The 12,436-nt window shown below is 42.4% G+C and overlaps 1 protein-coding gene across 1 annotated transcript; it reads right to left on the bottom strand.

Moving 5' to 3' along the window:
- Window positions 1–2,154: 2,154 nt before the first annotated feature.
- DMRTB1 (DMRT like family B with proline rich C-terminal 1) lies at window positions 2,155–7,914 on the bottom strand. Its single transcript, XM_058808956.1, has 4 exons — window positions 7,536–7,914; window positions 5,874–6,106; window positions 5,175–5,319; window positions 2,155–2,326 (listed from the first exon to the last, which is right to left on the bottom strand). Exons 1-4 carry the CDS (start codon window positions 7,912–7,914, stop codon window positions 2,256–2,258), a joined length of 828 nt encoding a protein of 275 aa, XP_058664939.1. The 3' UTR covers window positions 2,155–2,255.
- Window positions 7,915–12,436: the final 4,522 nt, after the last annotated feature.

The following is a 12,436-nucleotide window of genomic DNA, read 5'->3' as shown; positions in this document are numbered from 1 at the left end:
GGGTGTGTTTAACAAAGCCTGGATGTGGCACTGGGTGCCAGGGTTCAGTTGAGATGTTAGGGCAAGGGTTGGACTTGATGATGTTAAAGGTCTCTTCCAACCTGGTCATTCTGTGATTCTGTGAAAATCACTTGACCCTTTGCCCCAGTCACCTTCTTTTCCTTCAGGTGTATGAAGTAGCAAGGTTTGGTAATGGTTTTACAGCTGCTCTGCCACACCTGATATGTTCTAAAACTGACTTTAGACTCCCCCTATAATCAACTTTCCATCTTTTCAGTTTAGTTACCTTTCTCTGGCTCTGTCTTAAACTACTTCCCTCTGGAGATGCCCGTTTATCTGCAAGGGAGACCCTTGTGGAGTGCCAGACCATCCTTCCAGCAGCCAAGTAAGGGCTTTGGTTCACTTGATGATAGTTCAGAAAGATGGAGGAAAAGGAAAATAAGGAGTTTGACTTGGCAGTCTGGAAGCAGTCACTGGCCCAGTAAAACAGAGAGCAAACAGTGCTGTATGTGCAGTGTATCTACAGTGGCAGTGCATTACAGTCACTGAAATGGGCTGGAATCCACCCTGCTTTGGGATTTAGGGAGTAATACAACACTGAATATGACTTTAGAAAAATATCTGGGAAGAAGCTGGTTCAAGTATTCATCCTGAACATTACTATTTTCTTAAATAATTATGTAATAAAAACCAAACCCTCCATCCACAGAGGAACCTGCTTTGTAGGCACTGCTGGTATTTCTGTTTGTAGATAATTTTATTTTGAAAAGAAAGAGGTATCCAGTGCTTTCCAAGCATACAGAAATTTTGGAACACTCTGGGGAGCAAAGATCCTGTTGTAAATCTAAACTATAACAAGTTGTACATCAGATTCTTTGCTCTACATAAATGAGTTATTCTGGTTTTATCTCATGGCAGTTCTAAATTTGCCACTTTCACTTTTTTGCCAGAACACTGCAGTGCAAAGCATTCCAGCAGATCACCTAGTACATTAAACAAAAGATAAATGTTCAGCTTAGCAGAACTTCTTTCCTTCTTACAAATATCAGAAGTCTGTTTATTTTACTGTGCTCACTTCTACAGAAGCAGAAAGATGTAGGAAAAAATACTGAGGCCTAAATCTCTCTCCAGACAAGTCTGTTACACAGAGCTGTTCAGGGCAACATGACATTTGGCTAGAAAAATTACATGCAGACACACATCAAACCATAACAACTGTTTAATGCATCTTTTTTAATTATACAAAAGTCTCACCCCAATTATTCCAACATTAACAACTGATCCACTTGATACAAAACCAATTAATGCAGGAAAAACAGTAGAGGAATAAGCCATTCATTTTTAATTAAAGATTATCACTGACAATCATAGTATGGATGGATTTGACTAATTATTATTGTAACTGGTGTTTTGTCCTGGGCAAATCTCTCCACACCTTGGCTATGCCACAGTGCACTTCCAGTACACACGTGTAAAACTGTCTATAGGAGACTTTACAAACAAACAGCACTGCTCAGTTTCAGCTGTCCTGAGTTAAACAACACTAAATCATGTACAAATCATCAAGGACATTCAAAATGTCAGATGTGAAGCCTGTGTGACAAGAGTGATCCCAATTAACTTGTCCCCAACCTACACAGCAGGTGCCTTAGAGGAGGCAGAAGCAATGTGGAGGCACCAGGCCTTTCAAGACATTCCTGCTGTGTCCTTGCAGACAGCACCCACCTTCCCTGCCCTGCTCAGTCATTCCTAGGCACCAAGTGCATCAGCAACCCAGGCTGTCTTCTCATCCTCTCTCACACAGTCTTCAGGCTCCACATCCCTGAACTCTTCTGTAACATTGAGAACCAGATTTCCTTTGTAGCAAACTGATACAAACAACATCTTTGTGACTACTGTCATGAACATGAAAATGCTGCAGAGTGCACATGGCTCAGAGACCATGGTCTAGGAGCCAGGTAACCTCAGCAGAGGAACAAATTCAGAGTCATAATCATTTATTGCTTTCACTGAAAAACCTTTTAGGAACATGGGCTTTGTAGTGCTTGGGAGGCAGAGCTGTGAGCCTGGTAGCTCCAACATTGATCATAAAGTGAGGCAGGGATTAATCCCCTCCTAGCTGTTGTGACTGCTCAGTGATTAAGTGTCACTCTACCCTCATTAACTAACACTCAGAAATGGAAACACTGCTGCCTGCTCTCAGCTCTTCTCCAGCCCATTTGTTGTGTATAATGTACAGATTGGTCTCTTCTTGTTTATTCTGGGGAAGAAGGAGGTTGGCCACATTCATGAACCACCCCTGAATCCTCACTGTCAGCTTCAGTGGCTAAAATGAAGAATAGAAAAATGTCAGAGTTAAACACAAGCAAAGAAGCAGAAACCCCAAACCCTTTGTTTCAGTTCTTGTTACACCTGAATCAATCACATTTCCACATTTGAAGCTGCACTGGAATAGAAGTATGAGGCAGACACTTCTGCCCACTTACCCACAGTGAACCTATGCCATGCCTTTCTAACACTCCTGTGAATTCTCAAACTGATTCACAATCCATTTTCAAATCCAACTCGGGATTTTTATTTTATCAAGTATTTACTTGGCAATTTGCATTAAAAGCTCCCTCATCTCTTCACAGGCAACCTGAGTTTTAGTTTTCTGTGGCTTGCTCTTTTAGAAAGCCAACCATTTGCAACCAGAGTCTACCATCAGATGCTGCACTGGCTGTTTTACTGGATCTTGTGTTTATTTTGTCAAATCTCTGTAACATGACCAGTCAATACTGCATGAAATTGTGTAACAACATGTCTATACTTCACACCACCCCTGTAAACTGGACTGGCCTCATTAACTCAAACCTTTCTGGAAGCATCTTCTACCCTAGGCTAACTTCAGGTAAGCCTTGGATCCAGTTTTTAATTTTTTGTTTTTATCTGCAATTTCGTTCTGGGCAGAGATCACAGATACTTCTCCTCACCAGCTGTCACCCTGCTAGGGCTTTCTATATTCATCTTCCTGCAACAGTTTTGCCAGAAAGCCCATTTCACCTCAGTTCGGGAGGTTTCTGGAGAAAGGATGTTCCCAAGTTTAACTGCAGGTTTCAGTCAGTTCCATTTTGAAAAAAGAAAAGACATTATGCAATTCTAACACATCGTCATGCATTACACATTACAGCTTTTCTCTTTTTTCAAGCATCTTGAATTCCAGAAAGAATTTATTAGTTTCACTCTTCCCTTTACATCTGCATCTTCTGCTGCCAGGCTATTTTGTGTGACCTCATGCAGAATTATTCCCCCTCACTGGGTTACAATTGCAAATTCCTACATATCCTGGAGCACAAATGCTATGCAGTAGAATTAATTTCTACTTTCTCCACAGCACTAAGGAAACTGGATTGTTCTCTGAGCAACACAATCCATGATGCATTGTTTCCTATGGCACTGTGCCTGGGCTGTGATTTCCCTGGTGTGTGTTAAGGGCTGAGGTCATTAAGATGGCATTTTGCTCCCTGGGGGACGCTGCTGCACTGATGTTTCTTCTCCAGTTGCTGTTTTCATCAGGTTTTGGCCAGTACAACTTCACCCTACCAATGGATTTCCTCTGTTTCCCTCATGCACTACTGTAACTCCACCTTGCCCCCCATGTTTGTGTGCTACTCCCTGTTCCTTCCCTTCCCTCAGAGTCCAACAGAAAAGCTACAGCTCCCTACATGTTCTCTGCCACTGCAGCATCCCCCAGATTTTTGTCCCCTCCAAATCACAAAGCCCATTAATCCTCACACACACTCCCTGATCTGCAGGCTAGCCCTTGTTTTCCTCTCTTCCCCTCAAACTCAAACTTCACCTCCAGTGCACCAGTATCTCCTACACACTGCCTTTATCAGTATCCTACAATAACTGCCCATTTCTACAATGTCTGTCCACCCCCATTCTGCCATAATCTCCTTGTTCCCCTTGTCCAGCACATCTCCTGCTCCCCTTCCTTTGGCTTTCCAGCCAGACAAGGAGCAGGGGGGGTGTGCAAGGGGGGAAGTGTCCCCACTGGCAGGCACTCGGTGGCTGGCCCAGGGACACACCCCAGTCAGGACTGAGTGCAGGGGCACAGCCAGCCCTGCACCACAACGTGGCTGCAAGCAAATGCTTCAGTGGGAGGCATCTGCTTCCCTTGCACATCAGTAGTGTGCAGGCATGTGATCACAACAGATATGCTTGGCTGAAAATAGCTAATGGGTTGGAGAGTTATGAGAGGACTGACATTAACAGAAAATGAGCCTCATGTTGTTGAGAAATTAGGCCAAAAACCCCCAATTTACATTTTGTCCCACATCACCATCACCACCACCATCTTTTCAGCTGAGATCATTCTACTTCTTTCTCCTCCCTCTTGATTTTTCAGTGGGTGATGTAATCTATTTCATAAACAGCTCACTTAATGATTTTTTGTTCTCATGTTCAAGAAGAGAAAGTTGTATTTATTTATCTTCATTTTTAAAAATTTAAAATTAAAAAAAAATTAAAATAAAACTGGCTATTTACACATCCAGTATTAGTGGTTCATTCTCTGAGCAGCTCTACCCTCTTGTGGTCACAGCTTTGCTGCAGCCAAATGAAAAACTTGTTAATGTAATCACAAATGTGTTCACATGTAGGCACAGTACATGAAAGAGACTTAAAATAGAGGAGCATAAAGACTTAAACTATGACAGAAATTTAACATCCTGTGAGAATCAGAGATTCTGAAGATTCAATCTTTTTTTTCCAGCAATTAAAATCTAGATTTTCATATGAGTAAGAAATTTTGTATTATTCAGGATGTTAGTCCGCATTATTTTTTAACAATTTGTCTAAACTGAAATACAACCAAATAATTTTTAAGATATGCCCTGCACACTAGCTATGCAGAGAAATATTTTCTTTTTGAGAACATCAAGAGCTCATTTTCTGGAATAGCTCTGAGAGCTGGGACTTTGACATCTGCCTGAGACTGAGGTGCTTGTCAGCTGGAAAGCCCAAGCATGCCAGGCTGCCTCCCCTGGGTCAGCCCTTCCCAGAGCTCTACAGTCTGCCACAGGAGTCAGGACTTCAACCACAGAGGTCAAAACTAGCTGGGATCAGGATTTCCTGGGTTTCCATCTCTGTGGTTAGATATTGAAAGCAGGTCAACAGTGACTCTCTCTTACCATGCACTTCCTTGGTTGTTTCAGCCAGGATGTTCAGTGAAACTGGAGCTGGGATGTAATGAATGCCGGTCAGAAATCCTGGCGGGATGAACGGACGCAGAGGAGTGTAGTATCCTTGAGGGAAATCTCCAGCTCCATCTGGAACCTGGCGACACACATGAAGCAGATCACCTTCCATCTAAAGACTCTCTCCAGGATACACCTGCATTATCAGACCATTTCTGGGGTTTTGTCCATGTGCTGCCATGTCAGTGCACATATTGGCATGTGGAAAGCCTGTGCACAGGATAATATGCTGCAACTGAGAAGCAAGAACTTCTCAAACCATGTCAGAGCAAAACTGAATCTTTTAAGTCACCTGTTCTAGCATCTCATTGCAGTAGTTGGTTTAAACCAGGAGCAGCCATCTTCTTTCTCAGTAACCCCTAAAACGTGACAGGGAGTTTCTATACAAGCATAATAGATTTATTGTTTATTGTCTTGAGGCAGATCACTCTACCTTAACATCAACTGATTAATTGCTCTGAAAGCAGGTCAGATTATTAACATCACTATTTCCTAATGTTTTCTTCAGTGCAATGTATAAAAATGCTATGAAGTAACTGATAAGGAAAAAGACTCTTCATGGTTACTTCACCAGAGAGAAGGCAGCTAAAATAAAGCAGAATTAGCAGAGGTAATTAAAAGCAGGCTACTCACTGATACAGTGGTTGCATTCCCTGGCACATAGCTGCTAGGAATGTGGCGGAATCCTCTCTGAAGTGATATCCCTGGAGGTGATGGGGCTTCCCCACTGCTTGACTCATTGATGGCAAATCCCAGGGAAAATGGGTGGTAGGGATATACCCCAGAACACCCCGGGTACACTTTTGGGATTTCTCTCTCCAGGTATTCTGGGTTGACAGTGTATTCTGGAGGAAAAGCAGGATGAGCTAGGGAACAATGAGAAAAGAACAAATAAAATTATCCATGTAATTTTATGGAGTTGAGCAGAAGTAGCTGCAGGAACTTTTCTGTCTTGTGCACTGTGAAGTTTATCCTTAGTAAAGCACTGGCTACAGAATCTTATTCTTTCAGTACATCAACAAGAGCAAAACAACCTACCTTAACTTTTGACTCAAGTGGTAATTAAAACAAAATTCCAGAGAAATAGCAGAGTTCTAACTTTCTAGCATTCTGATAATGCAGTCTTATCTGTCACTTCTTAGGTTAATTTACAGCACACTCAGTTTTAGGGTCATACACAAACAAATCAGAAGGAGAAATCAGTTACTTCACCTTTTATCTTGCATCTTGAATCTTATACGGCCTCTCTGAAATTTTAGGAAAAAGAGTGGCTATTTTAATGTAAATAGGGTCCTTCTTGTCTGCCCCAGCCTCCGATTGGCAGAGAAGGCAAAGAATTTCCTTCGAAAGGTTTACTTCTGGAGTGCTATAATTTGTGCCTGATCTTTTTTGAAGTTGGTCAGCAGGTTAGAAATGTTAAAGGAAGGACTGACAGACATCTGTATAGCTACTGTCATCTATAAACATACTTTTATTCCAAAACAAAGCTAAAAAGGGTAAGTTATTGAGAGTATTCTCTGGGGACTGAAGATGTCCGAAATAAGTCTTCTCAGAACAACATTTTGTCTTGCAGGCTGCCAACTCTCCAGAGGCTCAGATTCATGACTACTGCCATCAGCAAGAATTTCTGCAACATTCTTATAGTAATAGAACGGAGTTACTATAATAAATTAGACAAGTCACATTGAAGACTCTATTAAAGGAAGCCATTTAAGAGATGACAGAGCACACAACTGCTCCACCTGAGAAGTTTATGCCCTGCTCTTAAGTACCAAATTCACTTTTACATCAAGTCATCCAAACCAAATTTAGTCTTTGCTACAGGTATGAATTAACGCAAAAAGGTCTTGTGCTTTTAGTGGTAGCATGAAATGCTAGCTACAGACATCTGCAGCAGTACCTTACTTATTTACATGCTATCGCTGAACTTTTTAGCTTTTTTTTTTTGCTGGAATTTTGTGCCTGTGAGTTTATAAACACTGTGACAGCGCTCAGAGAAATAAGCGGAGCAGATCCAGTTTTGTTGCACTCCCAGATTAATTTTCCTCTCGGTGAAAGCCACTTTGCCTAAGCCTCGAGCTCGCAGGGGGCGGCGAGGCCGAGCACGCCGTTCCCGCGCCGCGCTGGAAGCAAAGGGATGAGGCTGCAGAGCCCACATGGCAGCCCAGCGCCCTCAGGGCAAGGAGAGCGGGACAGAATGCAGGAGCGAGCGGCTCTCCAGACAGCCGGAGCCACAAGTGACGGAGGAAAGCGAACAGAGGGAGATGCTGGGAAAGGCTCTGGACAGGTCCTTACCGTCGTCCCTGAAGGGAGGTGGCGGTGGCGCCCAGCATGCCGTGCCCTTGCCGCCGCTGTCGGGCTGGGCGCCCTTCTTCCTCTCGTGGCCGCAGTGCTCGGGGGCCCCGTCCTCCCGTGCCGCCGCCCCACGGCCCTCGCCCGCCGGAACGGGCTCCGCGCCCGCCCTGGCCGGTGGCTCCGTCTCCTGCTGCCTCAGCGCCTTCTGGGCTGCCATGATCTTCTGGCGCTCGGTGATGAGCGAGCACTTCTCGCACAGGCACAGCTTCCAGCGGCAGTGCCCGGCGTGGCCCTTGACGGGCACCACGAAGCCGTGGTTGCGGCAGCGGGAGCACTTGGGTGCCCGCAGTGCCTTCGCCGTGGCCTCGGCCGCCTCCATGGCACCGCAGCGACCGCCCGGACCCCCCGTCAGGCCCTCCCCTTCCTCTGGGCTTTTATACGGGACAGGGCGGCTGCCCGGCATGTAAAAACCCGGGGCGGGGGGCAGGAGAGCCCATGGCAGCGGGTGGGGAGCGCCCTGCGCCCCGCGGCCTCCCTGCCCTGCGCCTGGCACGGCTCCCCCGGGCACCCCCTGCCCGGGCCCTTTGGTGCGGGCGGGAGCCGAGCCCGGCCGTGGGGGCCGAGCCTGCAGGAGCTGCGGGGGGCACGGGCCCCACGGGCCGGTGCCTCGCTCTGTGCCGGTGCTCGTGGGGTGCGGGGTTTGGATGGAACCGGTGTGCACGGACGGGAATGCGCTGTCCCTTACCGTAGTGCCCTAAAAGATAATTTTCCCTTTTGGCACGTTTAACATCTGCCCCCACTTTCATACACCTCATGCATTCGGTTTTAATATGCACTAGACTACGTTTTGTTTCCAATTTGCAGCATGCTTCTCTTGATGAGGAGGAGTGACTGCCTCAGCAGAAAAAGAACACTTTCATCATTCTGTTTTTCAAAAGTAGCTACTAAGATGAAGGCGGAAAGCATATGTCATTCCAAAGACCCGTTTCCTTTTTTCACAATTCCTTATTGTCTGAAAACAAAAGCAGGCTTACAGTTAGAAATACAGGAATGCTCCAGTTCTAGTATTGCTTTGAAAGCACTTGTTATTTGTTACTGCTGGTAGCTGCAAACCCATGGTTTACACAGTAGCCCACTTCAGGAGAAAACTCCCCACTTTGTAACGTAAGGCACTACGCTGCTGAATTTTCTCATCTATACAACAGCTGCTTTAAAATCTTAAGGTGGCTATAGCTTCTATGTTAAAGAGAACACGATAAAAATTAATACCAAGTAGTAGTGAAGCTTTCTACTAAGTTTCAAGAGAACCAGGTAGCATCTATCTGCTTGCTCTGAAACAATTCTAACTGCAATGGAGTTTGTTTCACGAAGCTGGCAGAAGAAACCTTCCCTTGGTGCAAAGAATCCCGGAAAGCCTCTGTGCAGCCTTCAGCACCTTGGGGGGTGAGGCCCCAGCAGAGCAGGCCCGTTAGGGATTTGGCAACACTGTGGTTTGGCAACAAGTCTTTTTTGCAGTGAGCAGCCAGCCCCTGTGCCCGCCAAAGCTCAGCTGAGATTTCAGCCTTCTCACTTTGCAAAAGACCCAGTAGGATTTTGCGCCTAAGTCCTACAGATTTTCACTAGGATTTTGCCAAGGCCTTGATCTTCCCATACTCATTCTAAATATTGACTCTGTATTACATACAGACACATAAAATATTCCTAATTTTATGCTCTATATTTTTACTCTATGCTCGGGTTGTGCTAATTTAGCTGTAGAATGAAAGAGGATGGATGACACATTTAAAAAAACTGTAATTATATCTTTTCATAGATACCCAATCTGTGTTCCTTTGGATACTTCAGCAGAGGGGGAGAAAGGTAGGCAACATGTATTTTCCTCAGTAATTTTCTATTCTGAGTCACATACTACTATTCTTCAAGACATTTACTCAAATACCCAGAAATGTATCTCTTCTCTTTCTAAAATGGCGTACCAGCCATGGGCTGTACCAGTTTCTTCACTAATTAAACCATATCTTTCAAAGTCATGTGGATTTTTCTTTTGAACAACTTTCACCTAAACATTCAAGATTTATTATACTCTCTATATAGTTTGTTTCAAACATAACTAGACTTGCTTTTTGTAGAAAAATGAACATTTTACTTTGCTTGTGAGGTAAATCCTTATTTCTGCAGGCAGTTCAGAGAATTCTGTTACTCCAATCCTGTTATGTTTTTGTCTCTATATTTGAGTTAGCCTAATCACACACTGTAAGAAGACCGTAACAGAGAGAAGATAAAACAATTTCTAAATACATTTTTGGAATGAAGTGTAGACTTGTATTTGGATGCAGCTTCATGTCTATTATAATTTTCTTCTCTGTTCATATTTGAAAGAAAATGAGGCTCAATAAAGACTCTTCAAAACTTAGTTTTCTCTAGCATTTAATATAACATGTGGTGGGAGCAGAACATAAAGTGTGTAAAGAATTGTGTATTAAAGTAGCATTTATAAGAATTATTATCTTGCCAAAATGAAAGGAAGGCAACCTGCTGACTTAATGTTATTGAAATAGATAGCAATAATATCTCTACTCCTTTCCAACTTCTGAATCATATAAAATGTGTGGTTTTGGTGTGCAGTTTTCTTTGTACATGAGACAGTGAGGAAAAGCAATGACTTAGCTTAAAGGGAACAAATCAAAAGACTGTCATAAAAGTGAATAGCAGAAAATTGGGGTTTGGGTTTTTTCCCTCCTCAGACTTTCCAGCTAATATTCATACAAGAAATGTTTTTTGGCAAGAAAATTGTTCTGTCGCAAGAAAATTGTTCTGACATTTCAGAGAGCAACAGCAACTTAATCAAGAAATTTGTTCAGTCTGGGATCTCTATTAATAAATATTTCCACATTTGGTCAAAATACATTTTCTTATACATAAAAAATCAAGAATATCTTTCAAATTTTTAAGATATCACATATGAAGTTAAAATCCTCTATTCAAAAATTACCTTTTAATCTTTGTAGTTTGGAAGTATCCATTATGGACTGTCAGAAGTTATTTTACAAAAATTGATATAGTAGTACTACTATCAGGTCTTCTCCATTATAACTGTGCAGAACTGTGTTTACAGCTCAGCCAGGGCATAATCAACATGTGGAGATATAGCTGAGGAGGCAGAACTGCCCAAGAAGAACTCTCACCTTCACCTTCCCAGAATATCATTTTAAGAAGTAGCGTATTTTTAATCATTTTAAGAAGTAGCATATTTTTAGCATCCTCATAGTTAGAAGCTCCTTGTAAAAAATCTGAAAGAGTTTCAGACGTGCTCTGGCTGACCTGCAGTACCAAATCCCCACTTGCTGCTGAGCTCCCAGCAGCACACATCCCTCAGTGCTGCCACAGACCTGCAGGGCTCAGCTCTCTGCTGACAGGCTCACGAGTTTGTCTGATCTTGCCCCAAACAAGCCTACATGACAATGAATAAACTTCTGTACACTGTATTTTCCACTTTTCTAATCAGGGTGAAATTGTACTGTAGTAAACTTTTTTTTTAATATGAGGCAGAGTGCAGCATAGAAACAGTGCAATATGATTATATTCTAACTACCTTAAAATTTGAAATGGCTGAAATGTGTTTGGGTTAAACCTTTTTTAAATCTGGTTGCAGTTAAGTTCTTTAAATTGAAATAAACAGATATAACTTTTCAATTCTATTTCAGCATCAATTCCTTTATTTTAAAATGTTGTCTTCTGTAGTGCAAGCAGGAATTCCACTGAGGTGTGTGGGGTTTTATTTTTGTTGTAGTATTTAAACCAGTTTTAACCAGAGCACCATTAGATGTTGACTTTCATCTGCTATGTCAAAAAGGTGAAACTCTATGCTGTGATCAGAGAAAATTGGATGGACTTTATACATATTTTCAAGTCTTAAAAATGTATCAAAGTTATATAAGCACTTCTGGTTTCTTTAACAAACACAACTAAAATAAATCTTGAGTAGTTAAAATTGAGTATCTTTTTAACATGTAACAGTTCTTAAATATGAACAGCAGAGACTTTATTATTAACACTGCTGTTTGTTTATTGTAACAAGATCTTTATTTAAGAGAAAAGAAATAGTGATTAAACTGGAAGCTCTGTGATCTGGCTATTTCATGAGTTCCAGAAGGGTGGGGTGGACCTGGAGAGAAATGGAAGGAAACCAAGGAAACCAAACACGTAGCAGTTCTTATTCTGCATCAATACACCTCTCATATAAGCAAGAAATAAATGCATTAGGGGGAAAAGAGTGAGACAGACATAAATACACATGCATACACACATGTGGATGCTTTCCCCAAATAAATGATAGAGTATTTAAAGATCCCTATCTAGAAAAAAAATAGATCCATGGTAAAAAACTTCTGTGGGAGATATTCAGTCAGTTTCCAATAAATAAAGACCACTGTATCATCACAGCCTGACTGTTTGCTCATTTTCCATGTCTAAGAAAATAATTATCCCTTCAGAAAAAACCTTTTGTTTCTATAGAAGGTCACCTTTGTAGGCATTAATAGAAAAAAGAGTAACTGAAAACCCAAGGGATAGTCCAATAGTGCTATGGCAGCTGCAGGGGTGCCTTAGTTACAGCACCATTTTACTTCAGCAAGCTCCCAAATTGAGTGAGTTTTATACTGGATAGCACTCAGCTTGTCAATCAGTCTTCTGCCTAGAGAAATAAACACATTTCTAATCCACAGTCCTCATTCTCCTTCCCCTCAGCTATACTTCTTGTCATATTATCTTAGACAAAAAGAACAGAAAATCACATTTGAATTCTCCCAAACAGCAAAAAAAAGGATTTCATGCAGAAACAGTCACGCTCTCCACAGTAAGTAGGTGGCCCGTTTAGAGTCATCTTTGCTTAGCACCTATTT

The sequence above is a fragment of the Ammospiza caudacuta genome, chromosome 7 (assembly GCF_027887145.1).
Source record: "Ammospiza caudacuta isolate bAmmCau1 chromosome 7, bAmmCau1.pri, whole genome shotgun sequence".
NCBI classification, from domain to species: Eukaryota; Metazoa; Chordata; class Aves; order Passeriformes; family Passerellidae; genus Ammospiza; species Ammospiza caudacuta.
The sequence above is the reverse complement of the archived record's forward strand: the minus strand, read 5'-3'. Positions and strand labels throughout refer to the sequence as shown.

What these genes read in the sequence shown, in the direction of transcription:
- DMRTB1 (XM_058808956.1), bottom strand. Translation starts at nt 7,914, where the DNA reads ATGGAGGCGGCCGAGGCCACGGCGAAGGCACTGCGGGCACCCAAGTGC. An exon ending in GGAATGCAACCACTGTATCA is followed by an intron (nt 5,320 to 5,873) that starts GTGAGTAGCCTG and finishes GTGTGTCGCCAG; the next exon opens with GTTCCAGATGGAGCTGGAGA. An exon ending in AACAACCAAGGAAGTGCATG is followed by an intron (nt 2,327 to 5,174) that starts GTAAGAGAGAGT and finishes TCTTCATTTTAG; the next exon opens with CCACTGAAGCTGACAGTGAG.